This window comes from Electrophorus electricus, chromosome 9, assembly GCF_013358815.1.
Source record: "Electrophorus electricus isolate fEleEle1 chromosome 9, fEleEle1.pri, whole genome shotgun sequence".
Lineage (NCBI taxonomy): Eukaryota > Metazoa > Chordata > Actinopteri > Gymnotiformes > Gymnotidae > Electrophorus > Electrophorus electricus.
The window spans coordinates 18,730,843-18,745,764 of record NC_049543.1 but is presented as its reverse complement, the minus strand read 5'-3'; the positions used below and the strand labels follow the sequence as shown (position 1 = coordinate 18,745,764).

The window sequence follows — 14,922 nt, the reverse complement described above, 5'->3', positions numbered from 1 at the left end:
GGACCTTCTGTTTGTCAGCACAATTCCTTTTGTAATCACCGTCAGGTGGACCAAGGCTTGGAAGCTGGGCTCTCCTGCCTTCCAAATGATTATGGACTTCATCAGATTGCGCGGCACTGTGACCATTACCACACTGGCTACCATCGGTGTAGAGAGACTGCTGGCTATCTTGAAGATGGAGGCCTCTCCCAGCCTGAACCTCAAAAGAGTGTTTGGAGTGTTGCTTCTCATCTGGTTCTTCTCTACCATCACCCTGCTGCCTCTGTTCCTGTTCTCCAGCGTGGTGCCCGTCTTCTCTCATGAACAGGTTATAGTTTTCTTTAGCAGCTTTTGTTTTTATTCTCCTGTCAGTCTGTAGTTGCTCCTGTCAGTCTGTAGTGTCATATAGCCCTACGTCTTTGCTTGTATGGAGAAATACAGGTATGCATTCTTATGTGTCCACATTTGATGGGTGAGATTGCATGGAATGCCATACTCATTGTGTCTGCATCGCACATCTGTGTCGATTATTGACAGAGAAGAGATGGAAAGAAATTATAATCTTATCAAGTTTATTGTGTGCTATCTGTGGGTTTTTTTATCATCATGGATTTTATATGATGGTTTATATGACCTTTCTGGCAAACAGTAAACAGAACATCTTATCATAGTACATAATTTTATTGACGGACAAGGTCACTTATTGCATGCAAAAATGGAACAGATGTCACAATGATAAGGATGCTTGCAAGCCTTTTATGGTCTGACTTTTAGAGAAGGGAAAATACAAAAAGTAAAAGTGGGACTGAACACCTATATAATAATATAGATTATACATAATCTCTTGCTAATCTCATGATATTTCACAGACATTATTTTAAGGATTTCATTAAGATACCAAATCACTTCCTTTTTGTGAAAACAGATAAGGCAGCGCTCAAAACGTCTGCTCCGCACTGGAGCTCCCCAGAGCTATCCTCAGATGTGCGCAGTGTCCAATCAAGACTACAAGCTCTTCCGCACTCTTCCTCATGCTCATGGTATCCTTCTTCATTATGTGTACCCCCATCTTTGTTTTGACCTTTCTCATCCTCATACGTAACTTCCACACCCATCTCCCCATCACCTCATCCACGTTCTTCTGGGTGATGACCTTCACCATGGCTAACTCAGCCCTTAACCCTGTCCTCTATAGCCTGTACCAGCTGAGGCCCAGTTGGCAAAAGCTTTGCTGTGCCAAGGAAGACACACTAAGTCAAAGAGAGAACGAAACGAACAGAGGTTAGTTTTCCATGTTATTTCTGGAAAACATGGGTTTTTCATCTGTAAGGTGTTGCTGTATCCTTTGTTTTATACCGATTGCATGTTGCTGTGAACTCTCTAGTTTGATACAATTCTATATGAACATTTTGATGAAATAATAATTCTATATACATCAATACATTTGAAGTAAGTATTTTTATGGTACTTACATAAGTTACACTTACTGCTAAAAAGATCATGGAGAGAGCTGTGGTCCTGAATAGCTTGACTATTGATGCTAATCTTTCAGATGTTCAGAGTACCAGAATCCTTCAAGCATGGATCAGTACAGTTTCTGACAAAAGACTTAATGTTAAACTTATAATACTTACTAACTTATTGAGGAAAAAATATCAATTCGAAATGTTCACACTAATGTTCTTACACTTACATTTTATTGTTAATGCAATTTCTTCTCTTTATTTCTAGAGTGAATAAATTAAAACCACTGGCATAGACGAGGGCATGAGGGCATTGGAAATATTTTTTTAAAAAGGTTTAAAGGGCCTTCACCCTGCCTCTTGCAGTGCAGCCTGAGAATTTTGCACTATGCCACTGACATCAAATGTCAACTAAATTGAGAAGGCCACTTATAGTTGCTCTATATTTGCAAACTTTGGCTTGTATGCCACTTGAGAGTTTAGAAAATTGACTAAGCAAATGTTGCAATCTTATCAGTTTAGACAAAATCCTAAAAACATCTTAAGATTTCTAGAATCATCTTCAACTGGGAAGCAAGGTGATATTCTAGAAACATCTCATTAAGAAGTCAATTAATTCAGAATTACCCTGTTTCCAAAGGCTGGTGTTATTTCGAATAATCTTTTTTTTTTTTATATAGAGAGGGAAAAGGTTTTATTTCTGTGCTTAATGCTAAAGGCTATAATACAGTACTTGATAGCACTGATTGGACTGCCAGTACTAAAATAAATTTATAAATGGTGGGGATTAAGAGGTTTAGAAACCTCTGAGATTTCTGGTTTGGCCCTTAGGCTGCTCTTCGACAATTCTTCAAATTCCCATACTCACTAAGCCAGAGAGCAACATATTTGCTTCCAGATTGCATAAAGGGGTTGAGGGATGTTCTCCAGATGTCTCAGAAGCCACTGAGAGCTACCTCCTTTTTAAAAATCTTTTTGATAATAGTTCTTTGTCATTTTGATAACACCTGTTTGATGTGTATCTGTAAGTGGGAAAACACCAAAGAGCCATGGCAACCAAGGAGATTTTCATAGAAAGCAGCTTTCAAGTGTGATTCAGGATCAAGACAAAAGTAGAAGTCATTGGGGGGTATTTTGCTAACAAGGTTGATATCAAAGATGCTACTTTGTTCAAGGACACCCAGATAAATGAGGCAGCATTCACTTTCAAAGTAGGCAAGGATTTGCAATACACATTAGCTTCTTAATTCAAATTGAGAAGTCATTGCAGACGATTCTGCAAGAGACTGCACAATCGACAAGTACAGATAAATGCAAATGCAGTTTCTTCACCTTTAGATCCAGGAATAGAACATTAAACTAGCTTCTCTGCTCTTTCACAGACACACTGGTGAAAACCATGGTTAATCCCCATGCAAATATAGTATTCCCTTTGAATATGGAGTTGCATATGTAAGAAAGGTAAGTCTCTGTTTACAGTCGCCCTGAACTGTGCTCGGAAAGTCAAACCCAAATTCAAAGGGAGCATTTCAACAGAATTGCAATATCCATCTCTTGATTTCTGTAACATTTGTAACATGCACTGTTTGCAAGATTAGCTATCTTGCCTATGCTAGTTTACTAAAAGTTAACTTGGCCTCTGATTGAAGGGATGAGATGAGACCAGTGATCAAGCACTAAAATCAGGAGCCGAACATGACAAATTTCAAGAGTAGAAAGAACATTTTAAAAAGCCAAGAAAGTAATCCATAAAGAGTAAATATTTCTTAATTAAATTTCTTAATTGATTTGATTCAGGGTAATAGCTATTGCTGGCTGTTCTTCACATCTGTACTTACCTTCTGGCATGTCTGATTACCTTCTGGCAATAAACATCTGTATAAGACCATATTAGACTTTGCATTAATGTGGGTGAATATAACTTACAGTTGAATTGATAACAAAGCTTCAACTAAGCCCTTGTTAACATAAGAAAAAAAAAAGCAAAATAAGGAAGTTAAAAAAATAAGTTTTTCTGCTGTGCCTAGAAGGAGAGCATAATGACAAATACTGGTATACTGTAAAGTGCATGGAAGAAGATGCAAAAGCTTTAAAAAAAAATTATGTATATGAAATTATGTATTCTTACTAGCACAATAACTTCAGTGACTTTGTTTATAGTACCACCAAAAACACCACCAACAACATGTTAGCAGTGCCCATATTGAATGGCAAGGATCAAACTGCATTATCATGAAGTTAAACAAGCATGGAGACAGTGAATGCTCTAGGAGCAAACAAGTACCTTATAAAATCTGAGGTTTGTTCAATATATTTTTACATTTACATAATCCTTTATAAATGTTGTTCTGTAATTTACTGAAGTTAAATAATTTAAACCTCTCTTTGGAGATGCCACTTATAATCATACTTTATATATATCATGCAACTCAGGAGGAAGACATTGACAATTTGGTGCTTAATTATATTGATCAGCTTCACTGGCTCCATAAAAAGACTTGCTGTACTGAAAACATCTTTGCTTTGTGGGGAAGTTAACACTTCCCTTGCACTGATCTCTGTTTTATGTCTTGATATTTATGAAATCTATAAGGTTTTTATTCACAAGGTCTCTCAAGCAACACAGCCCATTTGCCTTTCAAAGCGAATGCAAATATCCTCTTTGTATTATGAGTGAATAGCAGCATTGGAATCTTCTGACTATGGATACTGGCACAGTTAGCTACACACTGGCAGGGATTTGCTCCTGAAAAAGCCATGGGTAGTCGGCAGAGAGAGTATAAATAGTTTGCAAATTCTAGCAATGCTAAGTCTGCCATCTGAATCTTTCTTAGCTTCAAGAGCCTAACAATATTCTAGAAACATCCGAAGGAATTAATTAAGAAGTCTTGTGCTTGGAGCATTTATTTTCAGTATCTCAAAGCAAAGATTTCATTTTCATAGCAACCATTGGAATGGTGATCAATGACCATTTGCCATGTTTAATTTTGTGAGTACTAATTTCCTTCTAAGAACATTAAAAAAGATTGGTCATTGTGATGTTTGTAAATATAAGGAATTTCTTCAGACCATCTTGTGTTGCTGCAGGACTTCATTAAATACATGGCTTTTGCCATGCTTCAAAAGGAGGGAGCCTATTGACCCCAAATGTGTTAAATTTGTGAGGATATAACATTCTTTAACAAAAAAGACTGTCATCCATCTGAAATAAATTAACAAGTTGCTGAAGATAAACCCTTCAATGAGTAACTGCAGCAATCTGCAGTCAATTAATTAGTGAATCACACTCAAATCTGCACTTTTAACTATGATGCTCATATTTAAGGAGTTTTCTCTCTGCATTGTTCCCTGTATAGAGATAAAATACTCCAGAACACAAAGATGTGAACACAAAGATGTGAATACAGATGTGAAAAGATGTGAACACAGAACACAAAGATGTTTACTTCAGTGAAAAGTCTAACTCCCTTGGCTTGCTCACTGGGGGCATGGACTCAGACATTTGTGAAGCTGCTTTGTGTTGTAAAAAGCACTATAAAAATAAATAAATAAAAAGCACTATATAAATAAATTTGATTTGAGCATGACCTCATCAAACAGAATAAACACAGAAACATCAAAAACACTACTCACAATTTTCAGTGGCCTTCAAAGATATGTTTTGAGCCCACCAACCAAGCAGAAAAATGGCCTGGCAGACCTGGCAGGGATGGGGAAATTATTCCCATAGAAGACCATGGACCCACAGGTGGGAACTATCTGTGTCTATTCCCTCTACTGTCAATACCGCTGTCATTATGTTTCTGACTCTGAAATGTACCGCAGGCCCCAATATAAGTGCGAATGTCAACAGTAGCTTTACAAAGGCAAAAAGACATATTCTCAGCAGTGCTTTAGTGTTGGACAGTTTAAATGATATACCAGATGATGTGGTGACTCTAAATTGGCTCTAAATGGAAAGATTTTGTTAATATGGCGCACTCATTTCCAACTCTGATTGTGCTAATGTGTGTAAACTGCCCATCAAGTATTTTTAATCATTTTTATAGATTGTATGAATGCATGTAACTGAGTAGAATAAGGCAACATGGATTAAAGAGATGCTTTCATGGAAAACTGAATACCCCTTGCTTTTTGAAATAAAGAATGTTGAAGTAATATGTAAATATTGTTTCAAAACACACTGTTCACTCCCCAAGTCAATGCAGACCATATATAGAACCCGAGAAGCAAAAACCATTTTGAACTCAAGGTTTCTCTGATGTCGCGAGTACAAATTCAGTCTACAGCAGTTTAGCCTCGCCTACTTGCAATGCGGTTATGGGGTGTTTTATGTCTTATGACTAAGGCATAATACAGTGCAGCCAATCAGAACACAACTCATGTATCTTTTATCTGCCTTAAAGGCACATTAATAGAAATAGCCTGTTTAATTCTAAGGGATAAGGAGAGGGTGGAAAATGGTCATGTAAAAATGAATTATGATGTTGTAAGTGGACATCAAGGAAAAATATAAAATAGAATAAAACTGTAAGACTGATAAGAAAACTGTATGGGGCCCTTTAAACACTACCCCATAAATTACCGCCCAATCTGTCAAATCACACCCTCTCTGTCAAATCACAGGCATTGTGAGAGCACAGGCTTTGTTTTCTTCATGGAAATGGGTGTGGAGTGGGGGTGGAGATATTCTACTTCAGTAGCGATTCCCAAACAAAACAACAACAGAAATTTACAACAGACAAACAAAAATGGGTTTTAGTCACTCAAAATGGAAGCCATCTCAATTCGGAAGAGGTCAAAGCTTTTGTTTTTGTTAAAGCCTTTCCTTTCATTCGTTTCACTGAAAAACTATTTTCTAAAATTCTTGATTTTTTGTTCAGTTCTTCATCATTACCACCCTTCTCTTAAGATCTTCAGACGTATGCTCTTCATGATACACTTCGTCATACTGTTTCTCTGGAACCCTTTTTTTTTACTACTCTACTACCTTTACTACTTCTACATCTTTAACTAAAGTACACTGCAGTTACTGCATAGAATCATTTTCATATCTTATTGTGACTGCTTGGCATTTATTATTTGGAGAACTGCATTTGGAGCTATGACCCCTAAACTGGAGGAGTGGCTCCAACAGATCCCAGGAATGACAACATCGATCTCAGTCCAGAAGAGCACAATCCAGGCCACACCCTCAAACTCCCAGGCCTCTGGAGAAAGGCCTGAGTGCAAAAAAAAAAAAAAAAAAGACCACCAACTGTAGGGGTGAGGCAGGAATATATTAGAGAAAAAGAGCAAGATTATACTTGGTCTTATGTTTGTTTGGAATTTACCAAAATAGAGTTGGTAGGAAACAAATAAAGACGATTTCCTTAAGTGAACAGTAGGCTTACCTCATGTCCCTGCCATTGATAATGGAGATGAATTCCAAGACAGAAAGAACAAACAGAATTAATTAAGGGTCATATAACACATCTGTAGTTACAATAAAGTAGCAATTCAAGATGCTAACCATAAATATTTTTTTTTAAATAAATATTTTTTTACATATCTGCTTTTAATAGTCTTTCCACAATCTTTTCAAAATAGGATATAAGAAGTATTTTTTTATTTATTTTTTTTTTAAATTCTTATTATCGCCAGCCTAGTTACGGCCCTTAAAAAAAACAAAAACAACTCCTCCTCAAAAATGACTGTTTTGAAGGCACAAGCCAATTGAGTATATAACCAAAGAAAGCTCGCCGTCTACAGGAGAGACAGAAGATAACATCTCTGCCTTATTATCCTGAGAACCTACTAGTAAATGCACCATTGTCAAAGTACGAGACTAACATGTCACTTTGTAAATGACCAATGAAGGCCATGAAGAGAATCTCAGAATCTCAGTACAATGCATACATATAGTACATCATTTTAGGGAATTAAAGAGGATCATTGGGTAGGAAAAATGGCTCCATAACTCCCTGACTATGGCATTAAGGCAAACATAGGCCAACAACTGCACTGAATTATGTAAAGCTATAGCAGGCATATCCAACATCATTAAACTACCACAAAACTCCCTCCCGCTCTCCCAGGTTTACTCTACTGTGTGCTCTCCAGTCTGTACTCCGCATGACATGTTTTACCAGAACGGTCTACGGCAGAATACAGAATAAATAAAATTAATTAATCTGAAGCCTGGCCTTTCCTCCAACTTCAGAACTCCGAAGTACTGGAGGGAGGAGCGCACCAACAACGCATCAAACGCGAAGGAGAGCTTTCAGCCTCAAAAAGTCCCCTACGGTATGACCACAATTCAGTTTACATTTATATGTGGAAGGTTATTGTAAAATATGACATGGAGCATTTTAAAGATTGATAGTGTTTAGTGGCCTTTTCTCGTTGATACGCCAGTGAATAAGTTACAGTTCCTAGAACTGTTTTACTGCCGGAAAGCATACCCTAAAAAGCAGACTCAAATCCTATCCTGATGACATTTCAGTCTAATAAATATTTTAATCTCCCTCTTCATTTCCATCCTTTTCCTTTAACGAAATTTTTTTTTTACAACGACAAGAGTAACTCTGGATACCACCGTGACAGGGAACTAAAAGTGTTTATCCGACCTAAAACCCTCCTTTCGCTCTGTTATTATCACATATGAGATAGGCCAAGTTAAAATATTAAAACGTTAGAACGTGCGCAGTTCGGTCTTGGCTATTACAAGTCCTTCCAAAAAACAGCGCTTTTGACATAGGCCTGTACATGATTTTGTAGCACCTGTCAAAAAACAACAAGCCGATAAGAGATTAAATGATAAGAGATTAAAAACAAATCGAGAATCATGCTATACGGAAAGCATTATAATTCGTAAATGTGTTTACGAGAAAATTCGTTTATTCATTCATAATAGAACGGCAATTTATTGCGAACTGTTATTTTCCTACGTAGCGACCCCCATAACCACTGAAGGGAAATAATTATTAAATTCAAGGCGTGGTTAGAAACCCGCTGCGTTTTAATATCCAACTGGCGTATCCACCTGTCTCATGACCAGACTGTACGATATCTCGCCAACTGGAGTTTTCCCATGTAATAATATGCTATAGGATAACAATTCTGTTCGCCGCTCGCCTAAGATTCCTCTTTGCCGTGAAAACAGTGTGTACCGCTAGTGGACTCGACAGAAAAAGACCCGTGACGCGCTCGCAGGGTTTGTTTCTTTGCCCACCGTTCCAGGGGCGCCTCAACCAGATCTCACAAAGAGAAAAAAGCCTCTATAAACGCTTTGGCTCCACGGGATAAATTCGCTCTTATTTTCAGAGAAACTCTGTTTCATGCTCAGGAATATTCGACACACGGGTCGGAACCGGGCTGACTCAAAAGGATGGGATGTGCAAAGGGGGTCGTCAAAAGGTTTACTGGCTTTCTTTGGCTTGCCTTTCTTCTGTTTCTGGCTGAGAGTAGAAAACGGCAGGCTCGATGCCCCGCGTCTTGCACATGCACCAAAGACAATGCCTTGTGCGCAAATACCGGATCGATTCCTCGGAGCTTTCCATCTGATGTCATTTCATTGTAAGTCCATAAGGGAGAAAATTATGCAGTAGTCTACAACTCAACAAGCAGAGGTTTCGCGGGAAGAATGTTTACGTTTGCACCACTTGCTACATTCCTGTCTCTGACTATTTTTTCTCTAAGAATAACGCCACGTTTAGATTTATTCTGTAGTAGCGACCGTATCAAGCCGCTGTGCAAACATTATATATATATATGTGATGGCATTAGGACAGTATATATGCACGTTCCTGCAATCAGATTCATTTGTTGTTCTTTTGCTTTAAAGATCATTCGTGAAGTCCGGCTTCAGCGAAATCCCCAAGGAGAGTTTCATTCACACACCGGCACTGCACCTCCTGTAAGATTCAGACAATTTAATCCTGAACATCAGCTAGGATAACGCTGCTGCCACTAAGTAGTCTAATGATCGCCATGTTTTCATATTAATCAGTAAGCCGTCCTGGGAACGTAAAACGGATGATCTTATCTCCAAGCACTGATTTAGGCAACAATTGTTTATGAAGAGGTACTGTGCGAAGACCTAGGTTAAATAATGGGATACGAAAGCTTGAGTCGTGACACTATGTAGAATGTGCATTGCTGGTAGCCCGTAACATATGCCGCAGTTATTTTTGCTACTTCTTAAAACAGTGAATGGCGATCGATTGTGCATTTGTGCAGTCAGATTTTTTATATCGTTAACGTATATAAAATAATCGATAATTTACAAAACAGGCCTTCCAGCCTTACTGCAGGGTAATTAGCAAGGTAACGCCACGTGAAATCATTATTTGCTTTTCGTTTTATAAGTCTTTTTACAGCCAATATGTTTGACTCTATAAATGAGGATGCCTTCCTTGGTCTTCCGCATTTGGAATACCTGTAAGTCTGCTTTTCGCACACATTACTACGGTTTCCATCTGTAGCTAATAGAATTTGTGAGAATCACTATTATGATAGACCTCTCAAAGCCCATGGACACAAACTCAGCATTAAAATACTTAATGCCTAATAACTTTTTTCCTTTTACAGATTTATTGAAAATAATCAAATCAAGTCTATATCACCTTTTGCCTTCAGAGGTCTCAAGTCCCTAATACATTTGTGAGTACTGGACATTATGCATTTATATATATATATATATATATATATATATATATATATATATATATACACACACACACACACACACATACATACACACACACACACACAAACACACTTACTAATGGCAGACTCCTAAGCTTCTTCAGAGGTTTCTGTTATTTAAGGCATGCAAATGAGTACAAAAAGATGCTGATTTCTTTCTTTCACAGCTAATGTTTATATTTAGTAAGAGCCTAGAATTAAACCTTACCAAAACACATGAGTTGAGCGCTGGAAGCCAACCCAAATGTTTTTTTCTTCTCCCACCCTTGCAACAAGAGTGAGCCTTAGCAGATGTTTGATTTTTCTCCAGTTCCTGTAACCCATGAAGCATTACACAACCCGTTTTCCTACCAGTGCCATCAAAATGAGGGCTGGTGAGAGAGACGCTGATGGTAGGTTGGAGGAGAACCATGTGATTGGGCAACCCAGGGAAAACTCAGCTGGCCTTCCCTTCAATCTGGGCTGGGCTTCCCCAAAAGAAAATAAGTAGTAAACATTTGAATAAGACACTATCAGTCTTGAGTCCTAGAGAGCCACAGCACTGAAGCTTTTAGTGTTGCGTGTTCATCAATTCATGAGACAAATGTGGACAATAGACCATAATGGGCTCTGGCCCACCGAGACTGGAGTATGAATGCCTGATTTTACATGGTCCTAAAGCTGAAGGGTAGGTTGCTTTGGGAAGCTTCATGCCTGATAAGTTCACACATAGTCTTGGAGTGACTGCGCCAATATTAGTGGCCCAGAAAAATCTGGCTGTAGTTCTCACAAGTCTCAGAGGAAGTGTGTGCAAACTTCACACTCTCAGAATGATGACTGGCTGATTCATGTGATGTAAGTAAGAAATGCTGACAATTGGAAACTTGTCTGCATTAAGTCAGGTTGGGTGGATGTGTCACTATTTCTTCATACTAACAAGAGCTTAACGGACAAATAAAGACCAGACACTGGAGCGGAGAGGTATTTTCTGCCTCTTCCAACTTGATAGATTCAATTGGGGTGATTCCAAAGTAACATTAGTGTGATTCCATTGTACCATTTTTGCAGTTTTGCAAAGTGCCTATAAAAAGGGAAAAGACTGTAGAAGTGCTGATGGGTATTGACTGAGTTCACATTTGTTTACATGAGTACTTGTAAATGTTCTGTCGTCATCTGTTCCTATTTCAGCAGCTCACAAGAGGCAGCACATGGCTTTTCATAGTATGACCACCCTCCTTCTGTGTGATTTAAATGGTTCACTTTACAACATGGCCCAAGTTATTCCAAGTACACAATTGACAGCTATGCTCAGCAGTCTGATTTAGTAGAGGTCATAGTTATGATCAGTACACTTTTGTAATTTTCAACATGTGTTTGTGATCGCCAAATAATTATTTCATGGAAATGAGGCTATGGGCTATTTCAGTTGTTCTTTATTTATAAATGTAAAATTTCTCCTCTTGGACATCAAACGTATCATTAAGGAATATTCATAACACTAATTGTATTTGGGAGTAGTTGAGCCGTCATATGAATGTGTAAGTGAGGTAGGTCTTTCTTTTGACTATCAGTGCCAGAGTTTATAATGAAGAGAAATTACAAAAGGAATCAGTCTACCTGACCAGTTGCTATCCTATTAATATAGACAAAATTCTGGTGGACTTCTGATTTTATGCACCCAGAAACCACCCTCATTTGCAAAATCAGGGGTGAACCACCATAGGTCAGCACATGAGATAGATTTAACAACATAGCAAATTATTTTTATTAGCACCTCATAATCTTGGTCTTAGCAAATACCTAAACCAAAAAGCTTTGTTGGTCTCCACTGAAGAGTATTTCCCTTCATCTGTCTCCTCACAGGAGCCTTGCCTACAACAACTTGGAGACCCTACCAAAAGATCTTTTTAAAGGAATGGAAGCTTTGACAAAAGTGTATGTATTGTAACAAAACATATGTATGATTAATAAGGTGTGATAAGGCATGGACTGAGGAAATAACTGTGATTACTATTGTGTGTTATCCAGGGACTTACGTGGAAATCTTTTCACCTGTGACTGCAAACTGAAGTGGCTGGTGGACTGGATTTACCACACAAATGCAACTGTAGACCAGATATATTGCAACAGCCCTCTTCCATATCAAGGAAAGAAAATCAATGACCTCACACCGCAGTCATTTGATTGCATAACAACAGGTCAGTTCTTAGTTTTTTACAAAGCAGATGCTAAATATGTATCCTGTGATATGGTTCTTGAACAGGTCTGGAAGCGTATGTTATTTCCAGACCCAAAAAAGAATGGAAATTCAGAAAATGGCTTGGAAAACTATAGAAATTCTTTAATTGAAAAAAGACTCAAACATTTCAAGATTATAACTTCAAAGAAAAATAGTTGCTTTACCACATTCTCCTTAAAACATATCACAATTCATTTTTTAACAACATAGAAAAAAGCTGGAAATATCTATAATTTTTCAGGGAAATCACCTTGTATGATGGAGAAATATTAATATATTAATATTAAGCAACCTCTTTTCTTGCAGATTTTTCATTGCTGAAGTCTCTAGATTTCCAGTCCATTTCCGTGGAAACATTTCCCTTCAGTGGTGACCAGTATGTAGTGTTTGCCCAGCCATTCATTGGAAGATGTAGTTTTATGGAATGGGACCATGTTCAAATGGAGTTTCGTAATTTCGATAATATAACAAGTAAGTGTTCAACGAGCTGATCCAGGGTTTCCTAACTCTGGTATTGGACAGCCAGAATCCATCACAAATTAATTTTAATGTTCAAACTGGGTTTAGCAGGTAATTGTGCTGGAGGCTCTTCCTCCCCGACTGAAGTTGGGCACCCATTGTTGAATTGGTTATTAAATATTAGATATAGATATAGGGTGCTGCTTCTAAATTACATTAGGACCTGGACTGGATAGTTTTATTTACTGTGCTGTAAACTTTCTATATCAACTTTCTAAATAGCTTCTGTATATCTATTGTTCATTTATTTTGCCTCAACAAAAACCGTCAGGTGTTTTGTATCTTTAGTTAGGGATACTTACCAACAAATTATTAACAAGTCATAATTTGTGTTCAAAATTACGCACATTTCAGATGGCTTAGTAACTGTTTCCATACCAGGTATCTCCACAGTCATCTGCAAACCTCTGGTGATCGACAACCAACTGTTCGTCATTGTAGCACAGCTGTTTGGTGGGTCACACATCTACAAGAGGGACATCTCAGCCAACAAGTTCATCAAAATCCAGGACATAGACATCCTGAAAATCCGCAAGCCCAACGATGTGGAGACATTCCGTGTGGACAGCGAGTCATTCTTCGTCATCGCTGACAGTTCCAAGGCAGGCTCCACCACTGTCTACAAGTGGAATGGCAACGGCTTCTACTCGCACCAGTCTCTACACCCGTGGTATCGCGACACCGATGTAGAGTACCTGGAGATCTCTGGCAAACCGCACCTAATCCTGTCCAGCAGCTCACAGCGGCCGGTCATCTATCAGTGGAACAAGAGCTCTAAGCAGTTCGAGCGGCGCACGGACATTCCCGAGATGGAGGATGTCTATGCCGTCAAGCACTTCAAGGTCGGTGGCGAGCTTGTCATCTGCCTGACTCGCTTCATTGGTGACTCCAAGGTGATGAGGTGGGACGGAAGCATGTTTGATGAGGTGCAGACCATGCCATCACGGGGCTCCATGGTTTTCCAGCCATTTGCTGTGGAGAGCTGGCAGTACGCCATCCTGGGCAGCGACTACTCCTTCACACAGGTTTACCGCTGGGATGCCAAGAAAGGCCAGTTTGTTCACTTCCAAGAGCTGAACATCCAGGCCCCAAGAGCATTCTCACTGGTTTCCATTGACAACCGGGAGTTCCTCATCGCATCCAGTTTCAAGGGACAGACTCGGATATATGAACACTTGATCCTTGACTTGAGTGATTGACTGAATGGAGGTAAATGGGATGAAGGTATCGATGATGCTTTCTAGCTTGTGAATGGAGGACTTGAGTAGCAGAATACATGCATGACAATGCCTTTAAGTAGGTGTAGCCATCAGGATGTCCACCATCGCTTAAAATGTCCATCTTGTTAAGCCATGCTCTAACACAACTCAGTGCGCTTTTCTTCACAAAGTTTGTGTAATTGCAGAATTTGATTATTGTAAATAGAGCTAAATATACCTTTTATTCTATTTATTATCCTGTTTGAAACAAGTAAATCTGCCAAATTAAATGTTTACAGATTTTTCCATCTTTCCATTTGTAAACTAAACTGAATATGTATTACGCTTTTGTAAGAAGTGGGCCCATAATAGTGGAAGAATTTGATATGAAAACATTTTGGAATACATATTTTTATTGACGTTGATTTGTATGATCTGTAAACCTTGAACAGCCCAATTAATGACACTGCATTTTTTCTTAATGAGATTATGTAATAGTTAAAGTGATTCCGACTCGTTTTTATTGAGTAGCCCATGCTTTTATAATATTGCTTGATTGGACCAACACTCGTTTGTCACGTGTATGCAATTCATCATGCCTGCATTGTTTGGAAGCCAAAGGTCAAGACTGAAGCCATGGTTTTAATTTTAAATAAAAACATAAATCATAATATTAAACCTTAATTTTCAAACTGCAATACTTTGTTTTACTACTACAGGTTACAGTGTTGTTGCATTTGGCTGCCACTATAAATCATATTCATGACACATATCAATAATATATTAATGGCATTTTAATATTTAACACAACCATAGTGATTCCATGTAGTCTATAAATAAATTATTTATGTGGGAA

General features: G+C 38.3%; 2 protein-coding genes and 1 long non-coding RNA gene across 3 annotated transcripts in view; 2 read left to right on the top strand and 1 right to left on the bottom strand.

The window, feature by feature from the left end:
* LOC113586678 (serine/threonine-protein kinase MARK1-like) overlaps positions 1–14,922 on the bottom strand; it is a 56,356-nt gene that overhangs the window by 2,984 nt on the left and 38,450 nt on the right. The window lies entirely within an intron of this gene.
* On the top strand, positions 192–1,525 carry LOC118242015. The gene is made up of 3 exons (XR_004776495.1): positions 192–307; positions 905–1,019; positions 1,175–1,525. It is a non-coding gene; the product is annotated as an uncharacterized LOC118242015 (long non-coding RNA).
* lgi1a (leucine-rich, glioma inactivated 1a) lies at positions 8,448–14,744 on the top strand. The gene is made up of 8 exons (XM_027024990.2): positions 8,448–8,999; positions 9,268–9,339; positions 9,792–9,863; positions 10,014–10,085; positions 11,973–12,044; positions 12,138–12,307; positions 12,655–12,819; positions 13,249–14,744. Exons 1-8 carry the CDS (start codon positions 8,812–8,814, stop codon positions 14,064–14,066), a joined length of 1,629 nt encoding a protein of 542 aa, XP_026880791.1. The 5' UTR covers positions 8,448–8,811; the 3' UTR covers positions 14,067–14,744.